The 19,761-nt window shown below is 42.9% G+C and overlaps 1 protein-coding gene across 2 annotated transcripts in view; it reads right to left on the reverse strand.

Moving 5' to 3' along the window:
* Dner (delta/notch like EGF repeat containing) overlaps positions 1–19,761 on the reverse strand; it is a 384,891-nt gene that overhangs the window by 27,168 nt on the left and 337,962 nt on the right. For both annotated transcript variants that reach the window (XM_008844457.3, XM_029568995.1), the window contains exon 9: positions 14,914–15,036. In XM_008844457.3, coding sequence (XP_008842679.1) covers positions 14,914–15,036 — 123 coding nt within the window. The remainder of the gene's footprint in view (positions 1–14,913; positions 15,037–19,761) is intronic.

A 19,761-nucleotide genomic window follows, 5' to 3' on the forward strand; every position in this document is an offset into this window, starting at 1 on the left:
TCTACTAAAATATCTATTATCTGCATTTTCTCTGACTGCATATCCCAAAGCTAAAAACCTGAAAGATAAAATGTCTCAATGGCTGACCCCCACCCTCCCAGCTACGCAAATATGAGCAACACCAATTGGGCTTAGTGGGCTATCAACAAAAAGAAAGAAAAAAAGAAGAAAAGTTGGAGGTGGGGGAGGTATTGGGGGGATACAAGGGAAGTCAAAAGGGAAAGTGAGGGATGTATATGAGCTTATTTCATTGTACAGGTGTATGAAACTCCCAAGAAGAAAGTAATTACCAATGTCGAATGCTTTGTGAATCTCCACAAGAAACAGAAAACAGACAGCCTGAGGGAAATACCAACATCACTGATGGATGGCAAAGGTAGAGGTAAGAGGCAGGTAGTTCAGTGAGTCCCAGCTCTGCATCTGCACCAGCAGAAGAGGGGCTTTCTCCATGCTTGGAACTCACACTCAAAGGTAAATCAACTCATCCTGAAGTTCACAGGCCATGACATCTGCTGCTCCAGGCACTCTCTCTGTGCTTTGTGTCTGATCTAGTCCTCACCACAGCACCAGGAGACACAGGTCCTCATCCCCCACCTCACAGACAAGAAGCTAAGGAAAGAAGCTGCCATCGCAAGGCCAATAAAGGAAAAGAGCTGGGTTCCAATCCTCGGATGATCTCTACTCACAGTGTCTGCTTGTGCTGTAGTTTATCTCAGACCTCAAGCTTCATGGAGTTCAGCACCCACTGAACAAAGAGGAGACATTTTAAAACATCTATGAGAGCAGTGAGCGAAATGACTCAGTGAGTTAAGACGCTTGTCACCAGTCTGGGGGTCTGAGCTTAATCCCCAGACCCACAGGGTAGAAGGAAAGAACTGACTCCCGCACGTTGTCCTCTGACCTCCACACATGTGTGAGCCATGACATACAGGTACACACACATACACACAGCAAAAAGAAAAAAGAAAACAAAGAAGTAAGTGTAGTTAAAATTTTAATCCATGAATAAAAATGGAAAACTTTAGATTTGTGCTATGACATACAGGTACACACACATACACACAGCAAAAAGAAAAAAAGAAAACAAAGAAGTGTAGTTAAAATTTTAATCCATGAATAAAAATGGAAAACTTTAGATTTGTGTAAAAGAGGAGTAAAAGTAATTACCAATGTCGAATGCTTTGTGAATCTCCACAAGAAACAGAAAACAGACAGCCTGAGGGAAATACCAACATCACTGATGGATGGCAAAGGTAGAGGTAAGAGGCAGGTAGTTCAGTGAGTCCCAGCTCTGCATCTGCACCAGCAGAAGAGGGGCTTTCTCCATGCTTGGAACTCACACTCAAAGGTAAATCAACTCATCCTGAAGTTCACAGGCCATGACATCTGCTGCTCCAGGCACTCTCTCTGTGCTTTGTGTCTGATCTAGTCCTCACCACAGCACCAGGAGACACAGGTCCTCATCCCCCACCTCACAGACAAGAAGCTAAGGAAAGAAGCTGCCATCGCAAGGCCAATAAAGGAAAAGAGCTGGGTTCCAATCCTCGGATGATCTCTACTCACAGTGTCTGCTTGTGCTGTAGTTTATCTCAGACCTCAAGCTTCATGGAGTTCAGCACCCACTGAACAAAGAGGAGACATTTTAAAACATCTATGAGAGCAGTGAGCGAAATGACTCAGTGAGTTAAGACGCTTGTCACCAGTCTGGGGGTCTGAACTTAATCCCCAGACCCACAGGGTAGAAGGAAAGAACTGACTCCCGCACGTTGTCCTCTGACCTCCACACATGTGTGAGCCATGACATACAGGTACACACACATACACACAGCAAAAAGAAAAAAGAAAACAAAGAAGTAAGTGTAGTTAAAATTTTAATCCATGAATAAAAATGGAAAACTTTAGATTTGTGTAAAAGAGGAGTACACAGACACGTGGACTCTGCACTGTGTGTATGCGTGTGTGTGCGGATTTATAAATGTATGCATGTATGTACGTGTAACAATAGTACTCAAAGAAGAAAACAAGGAATTGAAAGTGAGTGAGAGACACAGAGGAGGAGTTGGAAGAGGACAGGAAGGGATGGAAGTGATGTAAATACAGGGCTCACCTATGAAACTCTAAAAAGGCAAAAGAATAAAGTATGCTTGCACTTGTGCATACAAATGCCTGAAGGGAGACTGGATCACCCACAGGACAGATTACTTTGATTTCACAGTGATGCAGGTCTACTGCATTGCCCCCATCTTTTTATAATGAATGTATATTATTTTATAATAAAAAAAATCAAAAACCCCACGCTATTTTGGAGGGAGGCTAACTGCTGGTATTATACCAGAGTGCAAGATGGATGAACAGTCTTCTGTTCTCCCTCCGTCCCTCCCCCTTTTCTCATCTCACACCCTTTGGAGAGGAAGATAAATTGCTTTCTGATCTGATTGAGAACTATGCCCATCCTTCCCAACAGCCTCAAGAAAATGAAGCGTGAAGCAAGCTGTAAGGGGATGGTGCTGACTTCACTGCTCTCCACTTCCCTACATGGCTCCTGTTGCAGCGTGGCCACCACACCCCGTGACTCACCCTGCAAGCACAGGCATCTCCTTGGCCTTTTCTTCCCTTTTTTGTGCCTTAAGAAGTGGGCTCAAGAAAGGCACGCAGGAGTAAGAAAATGAAAACAGAACTTCCTGCCTCCACACATGGATGCCTTACTTGAGCCGGCATTTCAGAATGTCTTTTCATTCTTGCCTATCACATTTGAGCCATCCACAGCATCCTGCCCGGGATTTTTCTCAAGAGTCCTTCAGGTCTCTCTGCCTTTGTAGCGCTCACTGGCTCAAACCTAAAGGATGCAGGCCCTCACTGCATGACCTAATTCCCTGTGTCTCCATGGTCTTGAAAGGAACCGTCCTGACTTAGTAATATCACAGATTAAAATAACTTTCCTCTATGTTTGGGTATGCAGGGGCTCTTTTTTCAGAAGTCTCCATTTCTAGAGGCTGGAGATGGAGTGCAGTACAGTAGGTAGCTTGCTTACCTAGCATGCATAAAATCCTGGGCTCAATCCCCAGCATCACATAAACCAAGCATGGTGGCACACACATGTGATCGCAGCACTCTGGTGTCAGAGGCTCAAAAGTCCAAAGTCATCCTTGGTTTCATATCAATTTCAAGACCCTGTCTCAAAATTAAAAAATAATAATAATAATATTCCCATTTCTCTTTTCCCACTGATTTCCAAGAATTCAGCTGAAGGAAGATGGAGATGCATCCTATCTGCTTCAACATATGTACCACAAAGGTTCACATTCTTACAAGTTTGCTTGGGTCTGATCAACGCGAACCACATAGCAAAACAAAAGCTTTCAACTGTCATGGGAACTAAAGCCACCTCTAAAGTTCAGAGATGGATGTCTGAAACCTAAAAAGAGCTATCCATCAGACCAGCAGTAGTTGCAGTGAGATCATCCTACTGGGCTTCCAGCCCCACAGCAGCCAGTCCAGCCAGGGCAATACAACTAACACAAATTGCCACATTTTTCAAACAGGTTAAACAACAAATTCTAGGTCTAATATTTAAGCATAATAAATGTACCTACTTATCTAATGTCTATTTTTGAGCCAGTGTATCATGTAGCCCAGGCTAGCTTCATTCCCTATGTACCCAAGGATGACCTTGAATTTCTGATCCTCCTGTCTCCCAAGTGCTGGGATTACAGATATGTACTACCATGCGTGGTATAGGTGGTCCTAGGGATCATACCCCATAGCTTTGTGCATGCTAGAAAAGGACTCTACCAACTGAGCCACATCCTAGGACCTAAAGGTCTTCAGTAAAATGGACTAGATAAAAACACTCGGAATAACACAGCATTACAATCTTTTACAAATTGGGATTTCTTTTTCTTCACCAGTAATTTTATCATCTATTATTTCTCTTTTGTAAAAGATATTCAGCCACTTGAGCATCCATTGGGAGGTTTTTAGCAGTAAGACTGGACAAAAGCAACCAAAAGCACAGGAGCAGTGGTGGCAGCAGCAGCTGTGGGCACGCTGAGAAGTGGGCACAACAGGCTGTGGGGTAAATGGCCCAAGAAGGCGAACAGCAAAGATGATGCTGAGGATGGTGAGGAGCATTGTGTGTACCTCAGACCCCACTCTGTGCTCCCCGATGACCTGACCTGGGGCACACTGGTGGTGGGGAGTTTTCAGTGGGAAATGACCTTCATGGCTCAGAGGGCTAAAATGTGACTCTAGTAAGATGTCTAATCCCTTGTTTCCCCCTATCACAAAGAAAAATGTGAAAACAGCAGACATCAAAGAAGCCCACCAGATCCTTGGCCATGAAAAGAAAACATTGATCCATCTGTCACCTTGAGCAAAAGTGGTTTTCTCCAATACTGACTGTCCCTTTAGTGAGAAATTCAAGCCAGCAAGTAATTGTTATCTCTGTTTGCTACACAGAAATCAAAATGCTCTAATTAACCACAAGTATTATCACGTGGTCTGAGTGATGGAGACAGGAAAATAGGACCCAGCATAATGGAAATAGTTCCATGAGCCTGGAACTATGGTTACCTCCTGTGAACCTGAAGCTATGGTCCCCTCCCAAGAGCTGGAGCTTGTGATCCTTTCCTGTGAACCTGGAGCTGCAGTTGTCTCTCAAAAGCCTGAAGCTGTGGTCCCCTCCCATGAGCTAGAGTTGTGGTTCCCTCTAGGGAACCTGGACCTGTGGTCCCCTCCTGTGAACCTGGAGCTGTGGTTATCTCCCAAGAGCCTGAAGCTATGGTCCCCTCTTGTGAGCTGGAGCTGTGGCCCCTCCCATGAGTCTGGAGCTGTGGTCTTCAACCATGCATTCCTCTGGCAGTATGTTGGTGACGGAGGACATTGGAGGACAGAGGACTGCCTGATGTTGGGCAACAGTTTCAGCCATCTCTGAGTGACTGCACTCCCCCAAACTCCCCCTCCAAGGTCCCAGGTTGTGCAGGGCAGTGACTTTGCCTCTGTGTTGGGCTTATGCTGGGGACAGAGGAGGTTTCTGTCATTTGCAGTTTCTAGTCTTGGGAGGACTGATTCTCAAGAACGGATTCCCTGCCTCCCTTGATGGCCAGCTATGGTCTTGACTTCACATGTGGTCCTTAGATTTTGGACATTTCCCATTCCCAAGCACCAAGATGTTTTCCATTTCTCTGTTGCTTCTCCACAGCCCCAGTGTGCCTTCGCCTGTGCCCTGCAGAAAATGTAAAGCACTTAATTGAGCCTCTAGAGACAAAAATCACAGTCTGGGAAGTTAAAAATTAAAAGTAATATCTTTTTTCTTTTTTATTGAACTTTTTTGGATTTCATACAGACCAACTCAAACAATCTTAATAACACCATCCTCACTGGCACCCTCTCATACCGCCCCCCACTGGAGCCCATATACTCAGTCATCCCTGTTAAGGCCCATTGGGTTGTCAGTGTCCCCAGCCAATCCCCAATGCAAGCCCGCCCACTAAGTCTAGTCAGCCTAACTAGAGTCCCTTGTTTTAGGACAATCAGCATAGAACTGGAAAAACAAACAGCAGACCTCAATCTTATCTGAAAGAATGTTGGCAACTGATTGCTGCTAGATGAAGAAGAGCTGATAGTCCTAAAAAGTAATGTTTTTAAGACTGGACAAAAGCAGATCTTCACAGAAACATGATTCAGTGGGGGCTCATGAGTGTCCAGTGCATGTTTTCCCATTTCTAGAATCTAAGCTTAGTAATCCTTCTATAAAAAATATGGTCATGGTGCTCTGCGGGTCACCAAAGTAGAGAACCATGAGCTAGAAACTAAATACAGAGAACAGTCATGGGTACTCCCGATGCCCAGATGCCTGTACAGCTCAAGCCTTCTCTTGGGCTTTGGGGCCACCTCCCTGCCTTGCCCACTATTCCCTGGGAGTCTGACATGCTCACCCAACACTGCCTTGGGCATCCTGTTCCCCTGGCCTCCTTCACCTCTTCTTCAACTGGAGTTCACCTGGCATAAGTGAACTCCTGTGCTGAGTCCCAAGACCGAGTCCCCTTCCCTATGAAGCTGAACCTTGACTTTCCCTAGGCAGAGCAGATTTAGTCCATTATATGTTGACAGCATGTTGAGATTTTCGCTGCTACGGAATTCCCTGTGTCAAATCTTAAGTTATTCATTCGCCCTCCTGATGTCCCCACAGATTTCTGAACACCTTTAGAGCACAGGGTGCATGTTAATGTGTGGAAGAAATTATGGGTAGAGTACCAGAATGTTGTCCTTTCAGAAGAGAAGCCAGCCGGCCAGTGTACTTTGGCTGACATGAAGGCGAGATTGCCAGAGAAGCAGGAAGCAGTTCCAAATTCCAAACGGGCCTCAAAAACACCCTATTTTGTCAGGGAAAACAAGGTCCACACGTCAAATGGAGTCTGGGTCTGACACATGCATCACCCATTGGCAAGGGACACGGTATGTACAATTATGAAACTTATGTTTAGTCTCAAGCAAAAATAAACTGTCATTCAGTCAAAATGAACACAAATTCATACTTCTCATATTAAGGGATGGCAAGCTTTATTTCTGAAAAGATTTCTATTCCAGCAGTGCTCTTTCCCAAAGTTGGTTTTAGAATTAAAATGAGCTAGATTGCAAAAAAATAAAAGTGTACCAATTACACACCTCTATTGTCCCAAGTTAATCACAATTAATAATTGAAAACTGAAAATGATTTATCTCCCAGAAGAGTAACCAGGTAAAAATATTCAGGGTGCGTGTTTGCTTTGCTTTGTTGTTTGGTGCTGATGTTCTGTAGTACCATTGAACCTAAGACCTGGAACATTCTGGGTTAGCACTCTACCACTGAGCTCTATTCCTCACCTTTTAAAAAATATTATTTTTATTTTATGTGTATGTATGTAAGTGCACCAGTGTCATGTGATGCCCGCAGAGGTCAGAAGAGAGTGTCAGATTCCCCTGGAACTGGAGTTACAGATAGTTGTTAGCCAACATGTGAGTGCTGGAAAGTGAACCTGGGTCCTCTTCCAGAGCAGCCTATGCTCCTAACCACTGAGCCATCTCTCCAGCCCCTATTTTTCACCTTGAAGTGTTTTGTTTTCTTTTTACTTAGATTTTGCTTTGAGATGTTATCTATTTAACTAAACACTCTTCATGAAAATTTATCCAGTATTTCAACTCTCATGGAGCGTAACATTTTCTGGATCATTTCAGAAATTAGCAATTGGCATCTCAACTATAGATAGCTTTATTATCCGCTGTGTGTGCCCGCTTCAGCCTGCTGAAGTAATAGAAGGAGAGGGACGATGTTTGACTTCATTCACTTTCGGAACAATCACAGTGCTGGGAAAGGAGCAGACACACAAAATACCCAGAATCCCTTATTCATTGATTAAGTAGAGCGTGACAAAAGAAGTTATTTTAACTATCAAAGAAAGAATTCTCATATCTTTAACCACAAAGGTAAGGTGTGATCAAACCTCTAACCCAGTGATACAGTTTCTGAGATACTATCTGCCAAAAAAGCAATCCATAAAGTATGAAAGTTATATGAATAAATATGCTCACAGTAGAATTATTCATTTTCATCCCAAGTCAGATGCAGTAAGAGTAGTCAGCTGATCTGGGTAACAAGAGAGCTGGTAAATATTCCCTTGTAGAAACATTATACCAGCCATTTAAAATAAAATCAGTAAGACTGTCTAGTAATTTTTTAAAAAGCCAGGTATGGTAGTGCATACCTTTAATCCAAGCACTCTGGAGGCAGGGGCAGGCAGATCTCTGTGAGATTGAGGCCAGCCTGGTTTATGTAGTGAGTTCCAGGCCACCTGGAAAAAGGCTTCCTAGTAATATATAAATCACATATAATATCATGTTGAATGTGGGTACAATACAAATTGTAGGTATACTCAATATTATTGCAAAAATAAAGATATTTAAAAGTAGAGGGAACTAGGGAGATGGCTGAGTAGATAAGAGTTCTTGCTGCTTTCCCAGAGGACAAAGGTCCCAGCATGCATGTCAGGCAGCTCACAACTGCCTGTAACTCCAGCTCCAGGAACCTAACACCCTCCTCTGGCTTCTACAGGTATTCACACGGACATGTACATCCACACAGACAAAACTAGTGCATGTACGTACACGCACGCATGCACACGCACACGCACACACACACAGACACATACATATAAATAAAATAAATCTTTAAAAATGGAAATAACATCAATTATTTGTTGCACCCATGTGTTGTAAAGCTATGAGCATTTTTATTGTTTCATTATTAAAACTGAAGTGTTTTATTTCTAACTTTTGTCACCAAAAATTCAAACAAGTATATGGTTGATCATTTAATTTATTCCTCTCTCATAAAGATAAAAATCAATCCAATGCAAAGCTAGATCTTGACTTATTGACACTCTGAGGTCGTGGACACTAACCAGAGGTCATTTTAGATCTACCATGAACTGGCTGTAAGATGTGCCAAAGGGGGGCTGGAGAGATGGCTCAGCAGTTAAGAACACTGATTTCTCTTGCAGAGGACCTGGGTTTGAATCCTAGCACCCACATGGCAGCTAACAGCCATCCATAACTCTAATTCCATGGGATCTGATACCTTCTTCTGACCTCTGTGAGCATTGCATCACACAGGTACACTTACATACCTGTAGGTAATACACTCATACACATGAAATAAAAATAATGAATAAAATAAAGCATTTTAAAAATAAAATGTGTCAAAGGAAGAATCAGCATTTTAGTGGCTAAAAGAAAGTTGCACAGACTCTGTCTATGCACTGTGCCTCCTAACAATGGCATGATCTTCAGTACGAACATACACTTTAGGAAAATGTTCTAACTGGCTTTGTTTACTTAATTAGTATGCTTAATGGAACTCAGGGCCTTGCACATACTGGCAAGTGCTCTGCCTCTGAGCTATACTACCAGCCTAAGCAGCAGTTTTAAGTGAACACAGCTACCAAGCATCAGCTTTGTGCAAATCCCCATCTCAAGAGCTGCAGAGAACTGAAAATGAGAAGGAACAGGAACCTAACCGTCACGGTTGTCAGTGGTTACACTGTCTAGAGGCAGGAAAGGAGAGCCTGAAGCCAGAAAGCAGCTGAGCACAGGCTAAATGTCATTGTCGGGGCAAATAGACAAAATGCTAGGAGAGGTCAAGTCACATGCCCAGGGATCAATATTTCAGAGGGAGGACACAGACACAGGCATGGAAGAGTGGATGAGGGAGGGAACAGATGCACACATGGAGAGTGGATGAGGACAAAGAGAGGGGAGCAAGAGAGAGGCTAAGAACGGAGCTTACCATTCCCGGAGTCCAGGAAGCAAACACTCAGTTAAGACAGAGAGAGAAGCAATCAAAGGACAAAAGGGAAAAGAACATTAAGTCAGGGAAGGAAGGGAGGAGAAGGATCTTAGACGCCACAGCAAAACCTTCAGCATGTTCACTGTGACTCCCCTGGAACTGACACAGCCAAGGGCTAAAGGAAGGAGGTTGAGAAAAGAATAAAAGGAAAGATGTAGGGGCACATCTGTACCAAATCTCAGGACACTCAGCAGAAAAGAAAGGACTTTAAGCCACAGAGGCAGACACAAAGTCAGGGTAAGGGTGTTTTTCCCATGTCAGTGATCATACAGAGCATCTTCAGATATCTAAGAGCACTTTGTTTTCCACTTAGCTGACTGTTTTTTTCTAACATCATCTATTTTAAAATCCCCCCCTCATTCACAGGAAGTCTTTAAGAGTCATGTATTACTATTGCACAGTGGTTTCTGGGTCATTATTCACTTTGAGTTATCTGTCCATCCCTATACTAGGAACATATGAATGTGGTAATAATTGTAGCATTATAATAGGTTTTCACATCTGGCAGATGTTCCACCTCATTGCTTTCCTCTTTCAAATGTTCTTAGCTATATTTGCCTAATTTCCTACTTATGTTTTTGAGAAAATAATATTCATTTATTTCAATTTTTTAACATAAAGAAGCAAAAAAAATCACCACTTAAAAAAGTCGTAAGTGTGAAGTTAAAGCCCAACCGCTAGTTAGTCAAGTTCTAATTCTAAATACGTACTAGTTAGCGTTCACCCACTCAGTATTTTCTAAGCTTATGCTGACTTAGTATATGTAAACAAAGGTTCACAGAAATGCTTCCACAGAGGACAGAATACCCAAGCCACAAGGAGAGGAAATCACAGGACCTTATGAACTCTGCCCCACCCCCGCACCCCCCAATCATCTCCAGGATTTGACAACAGAATTTGCAACCCTGTCTTTCTTTAATTCCTTCTAATTTCCCTCTCTACCTCCCCACCACTTGCTCTGAGGTGCTCACTTGTGAAAGTTCCATATTATGGGATACACAGCCCTTACCTAGTAATCTTCATTTAAACCTAAGAAGAAACATCTCCATAAATACAGCCCAAAACAACCCACATGCTACCTGTGATAGTTAGTGTTGATGGTCAACCTGACAGGAACTAGAATTGAAGAGATAAGCCTCTGGGATCTCTGTGAGGGAGTTTCTAGATTAGGTTAACTGGGGTGGAAAGATCTACCCTAAATAGGAGTGATACTATCCCATGTATTGGAGTCTTGGGCTGCATAAAGTAAGCTGAGCTTCATCTTTCATTTCTTTCCACTACTTTCTTTAAATTTTATTTATTATCAATCGTGTGTGTGTGTGTGTGTGTGTGTGTGTGTGTGTGTGTGGTGTGTGTATGATGTATAGGGCTACAAAAGTCACGGCTCACATGTGGAGGTCAGAGAGGACAACTTTCAGGAGCCAGTTCTCTCCTTCCACCTTTATGTGGGTCCCTGTAATTGAATTCAGTTTACCAGGTTTGTGTAGCAAACCTGCTGAACCATCTCACCAGCCCCTTAATTTGTTTTCTTCTCTGCTTGTCAAATAAGGACGCAACAGGACCAGCTGCCTCACATTCCCACTGCCATGTGTCCCCACCATGATGGACTGTGCCCCTCAAACTGTGAGTCACAATAAACCCCTAGTTCCTTAAGTTTGCTTTTGTCAGACATTTTGTCACAGAAAGAAGAAAAGGAGCTAATAGAGGAGGTTGGGTACCAAACCGTTACTGCAACAAACTTGACCGTGTAATTCTTAGGCCTTTGAAACTCATTTGCAAGATGAACGTAGAAGAGTTTGGAACTTGGAGCTAGAAAAGCCATGGAATGCTGTAAGCAGAGTTCAATGGCCAATCTGGTGGGAGTGTGGAAGACCAGAGTGTAAGAAAAGTGCGGACAGTAGAGATATGCCTCGTGAGGTTTCAGAGGGGAACATGGACTCTATCAGTGTTTCTTTGGGAAGTTAATGTTATATTCTGGCAAATAACCTGGCTATATTTTCCCCGTGTCTTGAGAACCTGAGTAAGGCCAACTTCAAAAGTAGTGAACTACTTTGTTTAACGAGAAAATTTCAAGATAGGATAGCATTCAGTACTCCTCTCATCCAGGTCTACAGTAAGAGCAAGCAAAAAGCGATGCAGATAGATCTGAAAAATATGCAGTTTGTCAAGGAAGGGTATGAGCGAGTTTAAAGCTATGGACAAGGCAGGTTTAAAAGCACTTTAATTACTAAAATTTTAGTGCTATTAAAGAGGAACTTCAAAGATTCCCCATGGATGCCTCTATTTTGTAAAACGGCAAATTTATTTGAAAGAACAGATCTAAACTACCATTGAAGGGAAGGCCCCCTGTTCAAAAATAAGTGCCTAAGAAAACGGTTCTCTAGGGTCAGCACACAAAAACTCATGCCACTGTGGTCCAAGGAGTTCAGGCTCCATCCCAGACTGTCAGCAGCACTGTTCACATGTTGCTGGTTTTGCAGGTATGAAAAAATGTAAGGTTTAGGATGTTATGGAGTTTGGAGCCACAGTTCCAGAGGGCCAATGAGGCCAGGCAGGGTATGGTAGGGTTGGAGATCTGCAAGGAGGCCCTGAGAGACCATTGTGTGAAGCTGTGAATTGCAGCCTAAACTGCTATTGCGAGATACTGTGTTTTAAGAACAAGATAAGTAACTAATACACTGTCTTCACACTGCAATGAGGTCTTTAACATGCTTGGATGATTCCCAGTCCCTCCTACCCCAGCCCACTACACCTCGCAGATTTGAGTAAAATAATGTAGATCTTTACTTTGTTTTCATAAATATTTCCTCTGGTGACCCCCTATATTCAGTCCCCATGTAACTCCCTCTTCTTGAATACGAGTATATATAGATGCACTTAAAGTTGCTAATCAGCTAAGTTTGCACTCATCCTAAGTGGGCCTACCCTGATCAGGGAGGCCATTAAGAGGGTCTAGGCCTTCTGCCCTGAAGTTAGGGACTTAGAGCAGCAGGGTTTCTCTTGCTGTGCTGGCTTTCAAGAAACAAGTTGTCATGAATTCTATAGCCACAATAATTTGAGTCTGCCCACCCAGGGGCTCCTTACATGCTAATCCTTCTGTAGTCAAGCCTTAGCTTAGAGCTCAGCCAATACTGCAGCATGGCCTGAGGGACCCTGAACAAGATACCCATTAAACAGTGCCTGGACCTACAGCGCTCCTAGATAATAAAAGGGTCTTGTTTCAAGCCACTGGTGTATAGTAAGTTGTGAACTGATGTAGCAGCTGCACCTATATTAAGAAACTTTCTTCACCATTTAAATTGCCATCTCTGTCACAGTATTCTCATCCATCTGAGACGCTCCCTGTATTTAAAGCAGTCTATCCACCCCCTCTGCTCTTCTTTCCCTCTCTGGATGTCCCCATTCTGCTTTACTTCCTGTCTCCCAAGGACAGTTCTTACAAACATAGTCCTAGAGAGGGTGTGTGGTATAATGGTTTCGGAATTCTTGAACGTACAGTTATTTCTTTTTTATGCATGTGTGTATGTGAGTGTGCGTGCCAGTATGTGTGCAGGTACATCTACATATATGTATGTAGAGGCCAGAAGACAACCTCAGGTGTCAGCCCCCAGTTACCACCCACCTAATTTGAGATGGGATTCTCTTACTGGCCTGGAGCTCATCCCTTAGGCCTGAATGACTGGCCTGTCAACCCCTGGGGGAATCCTGTCTCCACCTCCTCAGTGCTGGGATTACAAGAATGTGCTACCACGTCTGTCTGGCATTTTTACCTGGGTTCTGGGCATTGAACTCAGGTCCTCATGATTGTAACACAAGTACTTTCCCAACTGAACTATCTCCCCAGCCCAATTTCTTTCCTTTACCCTCAAATATCGATGGTCTTCTGAGTCCCAGTCCTTGCTTCTTCAAACCATGGTCCACTGACATCCACTTCCCCAGAGAAGAGAAGTTCAAACACTGAGTCACTCTCTTTTGTTTATAACCTGTATACCCCATGCAAAATCTCATAAAATGTTTTCCTTAGCCTAGGATTTAGAACTTCAACCAGGAACTGTCCAATTGCACATCACGTTCATGGGGCACTGAATGCATCCTATTTGCAGATCAGGTTTCTTTGGCTCACACACTTCCCCTCACAATTTTGGCGAACCAGCATGAACAACTGTGTGGAAACTGCATAAAAACTCCATGGCCAAGGCCAGCACCATGGCCTATGAGTTTGCAGGCCATTATTACAATTATATTTTATTACTTAGTGAGGACAATGTGAGCTAAGTTAAAGACAGAAGAGTAAGGCACATATTCAGAATATACCTGCTTATAAACATGAAACTCCCCCATAAGTTTTTACCATAAAGGGAGAATTTGGGCAGTTTCCACACTAATTCTATTCTTGAAAAGTCTGAACACCTCTGTGAGCATCACTGTGCTTGCTTTCCACAGGGAAAATGCTGATCAGTACGACACTTGCCCAGGCTCAGCAGAAACCCTGTGGCAAGATGAGGATTAACTAATTAGATCACCTGACTCATTACACTTTTATTCTTTCCAGAATCAATGAATTCTTTATTTCCCCATGCTCTGATGGGCCTCAAGCTGAAAAGTCATAAGGATAAAGCCAGCATGTGTGCCCTCACAGCTTTGAGAAAGTTGATGCCATTTAGTTGTCACTGGACATCCCATCTCAAAAGAAACACCAGATCTGCTGGGCTATAAATAGGGCCACAAAAGCATTTCAAAAATCTAAAGCCAGCCCTGGTGTTGTGGCTTAGAGAACTAACTTCAGCAGCTAATGAGCAGTTCTCCTGGTGCAGCACCATCTGGGGGTGTCTGGGCTTCGATGAAACCACATCATCTGCGTACCATGGCCAGAGGCCAAGGCAGAGGCAGGGGAAGGACTTTTGGAACCATGCTGGCTGTCTCCTGAGGGAGGACATTGTCATCTGTCTGTGGGGCTGCTGGCAGGATTCAATGAGATAATGTGACTGCTCAGAACGTGATCTGCACACTGAAATGCCCCATCAGTGTCAACTGTTTTTCCAGAGTGACATTAACAGGCATCCAATCAAAGGAACTAACATTTCCCTCCCAACTGGCTGGTTTAAATGAGAGCTCCTTTCCTTGCCAATATGTGAGACACGGAGACTCTACCTGCCTCCCAAAGGGCATCTTGCTTTTGCCCAGCAAGCCATAGAGAGCCACACCCTTCTCTCCTCCTTGTTCCCAGCTGGGCCTCTGACCTGGGTCCGCCAGTCTACCTTAATATTCCTTTTGCTTTCCAGCTTTTTATGCATTCAACAGAAATACAGGCAAGAAGGAGGAAAGGGCAGGAGAGAGGTTCTTGAGCTTATCAGGAGGAAGCCGGAGATTTGCAAATTGGTCTCTCTGGACCCATCAACCATCCCAGCTTCACTATTTGATTGCGATTCTAAACAAATTCTCGCCCCAATTAGAGACTTCTGTAGGAAGGTTTAGAACACCATGTGGTCATTTAGAGCCACCCTGCACAGGAGGGCCAAGAAGCAACTCACCTTTGTATTCTGCCAGGCACACACACTCATAGCCATTAACAAGATCTCTGCAAGTGGCAGCGTTCAGGCAAGGAGCCGACAGGCACTCGTCATATTCCTCCTCACAGTAGAGGCCATGGTAACCTGAGGGACAGAGAGAAAGGGCTGCTGTCAGATGCATCCCATAAAACCCCACACTGGGTAGACCTTTGAAGAAGGTAGCTGGGCATTCAGTGGAAGGTGTGGTACCAGACAGAAAGGATTTAAGGAGCCAGGTCCTAGGGGTGAGAGGGGGGTATATGGAAGTGTGAATTGTGGAGAGACACAATTCTTAGCACGTTTTTTTTCATGGCCCCAAGGAAAGAGGAAGCAATCCTACTTAGTCATTAAGTAATGACTGGCCTCATCGTTCTGGACCAGAGGGTTCTGACCCTGGAGAAATCGATCCCTTGAGACTGTCAGCTCTAGCCTTCAGAGACACAGAGTGGCAGAATTTCCAGCACATGTTGTCAAAGGATAATCTGACACCTTTTAAGGGCAATCTCCACACTATTCCTTCTTATTAGTAAGAAACACACTTAACTAAAGAAAATTTTACTAAAGTGGAGAAGCCATGTTGTGATATATATAATTTTCAACATGCATTAAAATTCTTTCTAATTATTTAGGGATTTTTTTTACAATACTATCTTGATATCACCCATTGGTCTAGTGAAATTCACACATTTTAATACAGTAACATATAAAACTTAAACAAACAATTCATAAGTTTAAGTTAATAAACATATAGAGAAATCTGTATTCGGTAACTTAAGGATATACTTGTTCTGAAGAAAACATGGAATATTTATGAAAACTGACCAAATGGAGTAATTAAATAGAACACAGAGTTGCTTTGCTTTTTACTAGAGAGAAAAAAGTAAGAAAGAAAAGCACTGATGTGATCCCTTTGTCTCAACTCCAAAGAGGAGCTTTACTCAAAACAGCTTGACTGAAGTTCTCGTTGAAATGAAATGTGTGTTTGTTTGGTTGTTTGTGTGAAAACACAATTGTATACAATATAATATTCCAAATTGCAGTTAAATTTTTATTTGCTGGAGTATAGTAGGAATGAAGGAAAAAACAATTTTTATAAAGACAGTTTTTACGTTCCTGTGTGCAAAACAGGTGTTTATTCTAAGACAAGAAGACAACGTTCTCTGAGAGTCCCTCGTGATTATTATGCTGTTTTCAACTTTCGAAAACATGTGTTATTGCCAGTTTGCAGTGAAACCAGGCCATTTTTGTCTGTCCCTGTCCAAACAAAAGGAAACATGTGAGTACTTTCAAAAATCACTCTGCCTGTGTTTGTTCTGAATTCAGATAAGCAGAAAAATAAACCTTTGCACAAGTGGGACTAGAACTGCTGGCTGTTACACACACACACACACACACACACACACACACACACACACTGCCTTTCTAACACACAGAGGACCCTCAGTCCCAGAACATGCTAATGTGTTAAAAGTTCTCTTTCTTAGGTTATCAGAAGTAGGGTAAGCTCATATTTACATTACTAACAGAGCACTTTGCAAGCGTGTTGCCACTGCAGTTATTTTTGAGCTGTGCTCCCGATTGAGGTGGTGATAATGGCCCCTTTGAGGCAGCCCTGACCTACCTAAGACAAACAGACCACAGTCACCCATTCTGCTATCTTATCCCATTCTTTGGAATTTCAGGAAAGCATTTCCTATTACTCTTTATCAGAGTATCTCAGTCATCTGGAAAAGAGGTTCTCGACTGGCAGTTATGGCCATGGGCCACATTTGGCAACTGTTGGAGAGGTTTTGCTATCAGAACTGGGGTGGTGGGGAGGGGTGGTTACTGGCATCGACTGAAGAAAGCAGAGATGTTACTCGGCATCTGACAATGCACAGAATAGGCCTCAAGAACGAAGGACTCCTCAAGAAGGAGGCAGCAAGACACAGCCTGCAAGCCCAGTTCATCCCTCCAAATAAAGTTTTATTGAGACACTGCCACACCCATTCACATATTTATTGTCTGTGATTGCTTCCACACTGCAGCAGCAGAAACCTGACAGCAGCCAAAAGCCCCTTAAGAGAAATCTGGTCAACAGGGTAAGAATCTCTGGCCTGGGTGGAGCCTTAACTTTCCAGTTTTGCCCAATTAAGCACCTGTTCACAGGGTCACCCCTAGGAAGGAGGGCTCACCTTAAGACATGCAAAACAGATAGGTGAAAGGCCTAGTGCCTTAATGAGATGGCAAACTTTTCCTGCCCAGAATCCCCACCCCTAGTGCAGTGTTTATGGACCTGGCCACAGACACGTAGCTTTCTGTAAGTCTACTCATTTTTCTGAATTCTTGGGAAAAACGTAACCTCTCTTTTTCCTTCTTTCTGCATAGTTTGTAGCCATACTTTCCCAAACACTCTGGGCTGCCCCAACATTTTAGGTCTCTTTACTTTTTCTCTAAAGTTCCCTTCCTCTCCTCACCAGGCGGCTGCTAGTCTGCCACATGTCTGACCTCAGTGCTGGGGGTAAACCTGCATGGTTTTATGGCTTTTTCCCTTCTCCCCTCTGTTCTCCTCCTAAAGAAGTGGCAAGGACTAACAGCTTTCCTGCCCTGAGGATTTCTCCATGCATTCCAATAAAATTGTTGTAAACCCTTCATCTGAGTTCATTCTTAAATTCTTTTATGAATCAGACTAAGAACCCTAAAATGGGACCCTATTTTTTCCTGTATCACAAAGAAAAAATAGTTTTTATTAGACTCTTTACAGAATGAGTCAGCTTATGTTTTTTGATGTCATATCCTGGAAATCACTGCCAAGAACAATGCTATGAAGACTTTCCCAGTGTTTTCTTCTAAGAGTTTTATAGTTTCAAATCTTACATTCAGACTGGTCTGAAGGTAGTGAGTTACCTCAACTGATTGTTCACAGTCAGTTACAAATCACTTGATTATTTTGTGTGTATGATATAAAATACTAATGTTTGTTAGGCATATGAAGGGATAATCAACATCACTAATCATTGGGGAAGTGAAAATCAAAGTCATAATGAGACATCACCCCATGCCCACCACGGAAAGAAAAGCATCAGAAAATTACAAGAGTTGTCAAACCTGTGAAGAAATTAGAACACATCAGTTTCCTTTCCTGTTGCTGTGACAAAAGTCCCTGACAAATGCAACTTAAGAGAGAAATGGTTTATTTGGCTCACAATTCCAGGTTACAGTCCATCATTGTGAGAAGGTCAAGGTGACAGGTACTTGAAGAACCTAGTCACATCAACAGTCAAGAGCAGAAGGTAGGGGCTGGAGAGGCGGCTCAGTGGTTAAGAGTACTGGCTGCTCTTGCAGAGGACCCAGGTTCGATTCCCAGGACCCACATAGCAGCTAACAACAGTCCATAACTCCAGTTCCAGGGAATCTGACATCCTCTTCTGACCTCTGTGGGCATTGCACAAAATGGGTGTACTTACACACATGCAGGCAAAACATGCATACACATAAAATAAAAATAATAAATATTTTTTTAAAAAAGACCAGAGGGCAGTGAAGGAATGTGGCATGCTAGTGTTCAGCTTACTTTTCCCTATTCAGTCCAGGATCCCCTACTCAGGGACTAGTGCGGTCCACAGTGAGCTGGGTCTTCCTACTTCAATTAATGTAATCAAGACAATTCCCCACAGACATGCTCCCACAGGCCAACCTGATTCAGATAGTCTCTAATTGAGAATCTCTTCCTAAGTGAGTCTAGATTGTTATCACGTTGACAATTGAACCTAACCATCACAGAACTCTTGTGCAGTGTTGGCGGGAACCGGAAATGGTACAGCTGCAATGGAAAAGAATATGGATGTTCTTAAAGGGCTAACAATGAAAGTATTATGGGCTGGAGAGATGGACGGCTCAACAGTTAAGAGCACTGGCTGCTCTTGCAGAGGATCTGGGTTCAGTTCCCAGCTCCCACATGGAGGCTAACAATGTCTGTAACTGCAGTTCTAGAGAATCCAATGCCCTCTTCAGGTCTCTATGTGCATTGCACACATGTGGTACATTTACATATGTACATGCAAAACACCAATACACATAAAAAATTAATTAAAAAATGAAAGTACTATATGATTCAGAAATCCCATTTTTGAGTGTTTATTCAAAATAATTAAAAACAGGACCTCAGATAAATGTTAGTACCTCATAGCCATTGTGGCATTATTTACCACAGCCAATGATTACAGCCACCTAACAATCCACCAACAGCTGAGCAGCTGAAGAAAATGTGGTGTGATGACACAACAGGACATTATCCAGGCCATAAGAAGGAAGTCCTGTCATAGGCTACAACATGCATAAACCATCTGTACATTATGTAAGGTGTACATAAGGACAAATCCCATAGCCTTCTACTGCTAGAGGCCAAACTCACTGAAGCTTGAAGTAGAATCATGGTTTCCAGGGGTCTTAGAAGAGGAAATGGGGAGTTGCTTGCCAATGTGTAAGGCGTTGCAATGATGTAAGATGAATAGACTCTAAAGTTGTGCTGCACAGCAGTGTGCAGATGACAAAAAAATCTTTACTGAGCCTTTAAATTTTTGTTAAGACAGATTTTATGTTGTGTTTCTCATGTCTTGCAAGCACAGGACCTGAATTTATTACCTAGAACTCACTAAATATAAATATCCATACAGGGCATGGTGGCACATACCTTTAATTCCAGCACTTGGGATGCAGAGGCAGGTGGAACTCTATGAATTCAAGGCCAGCCAGGTGTACTTAGTGAGTTCCAAGCCAGCCAAAACTACATAGTGAGATCCTGTCTCAAATAATAAATAAATAAATAAATAAATAAATAAATAAATAAAT

The sequence above is a fragment of the Nannospalax galili genome, unplaced genomic scaffold (assembly GCF_000622305.1).
Source record: "Nannospalax galili isolate Female #2095 unplaced genomic scaffold, S.galili_v1.0 scaffold220, whole genome shotgun sequence".
In the NCBI taxonomy this organism is placed as follows: Eukaryota; Metazoa; Chordata; class Mammalia; order Rodentia; family Spalacidae; genus Nannospalax; species Nannospalax galili.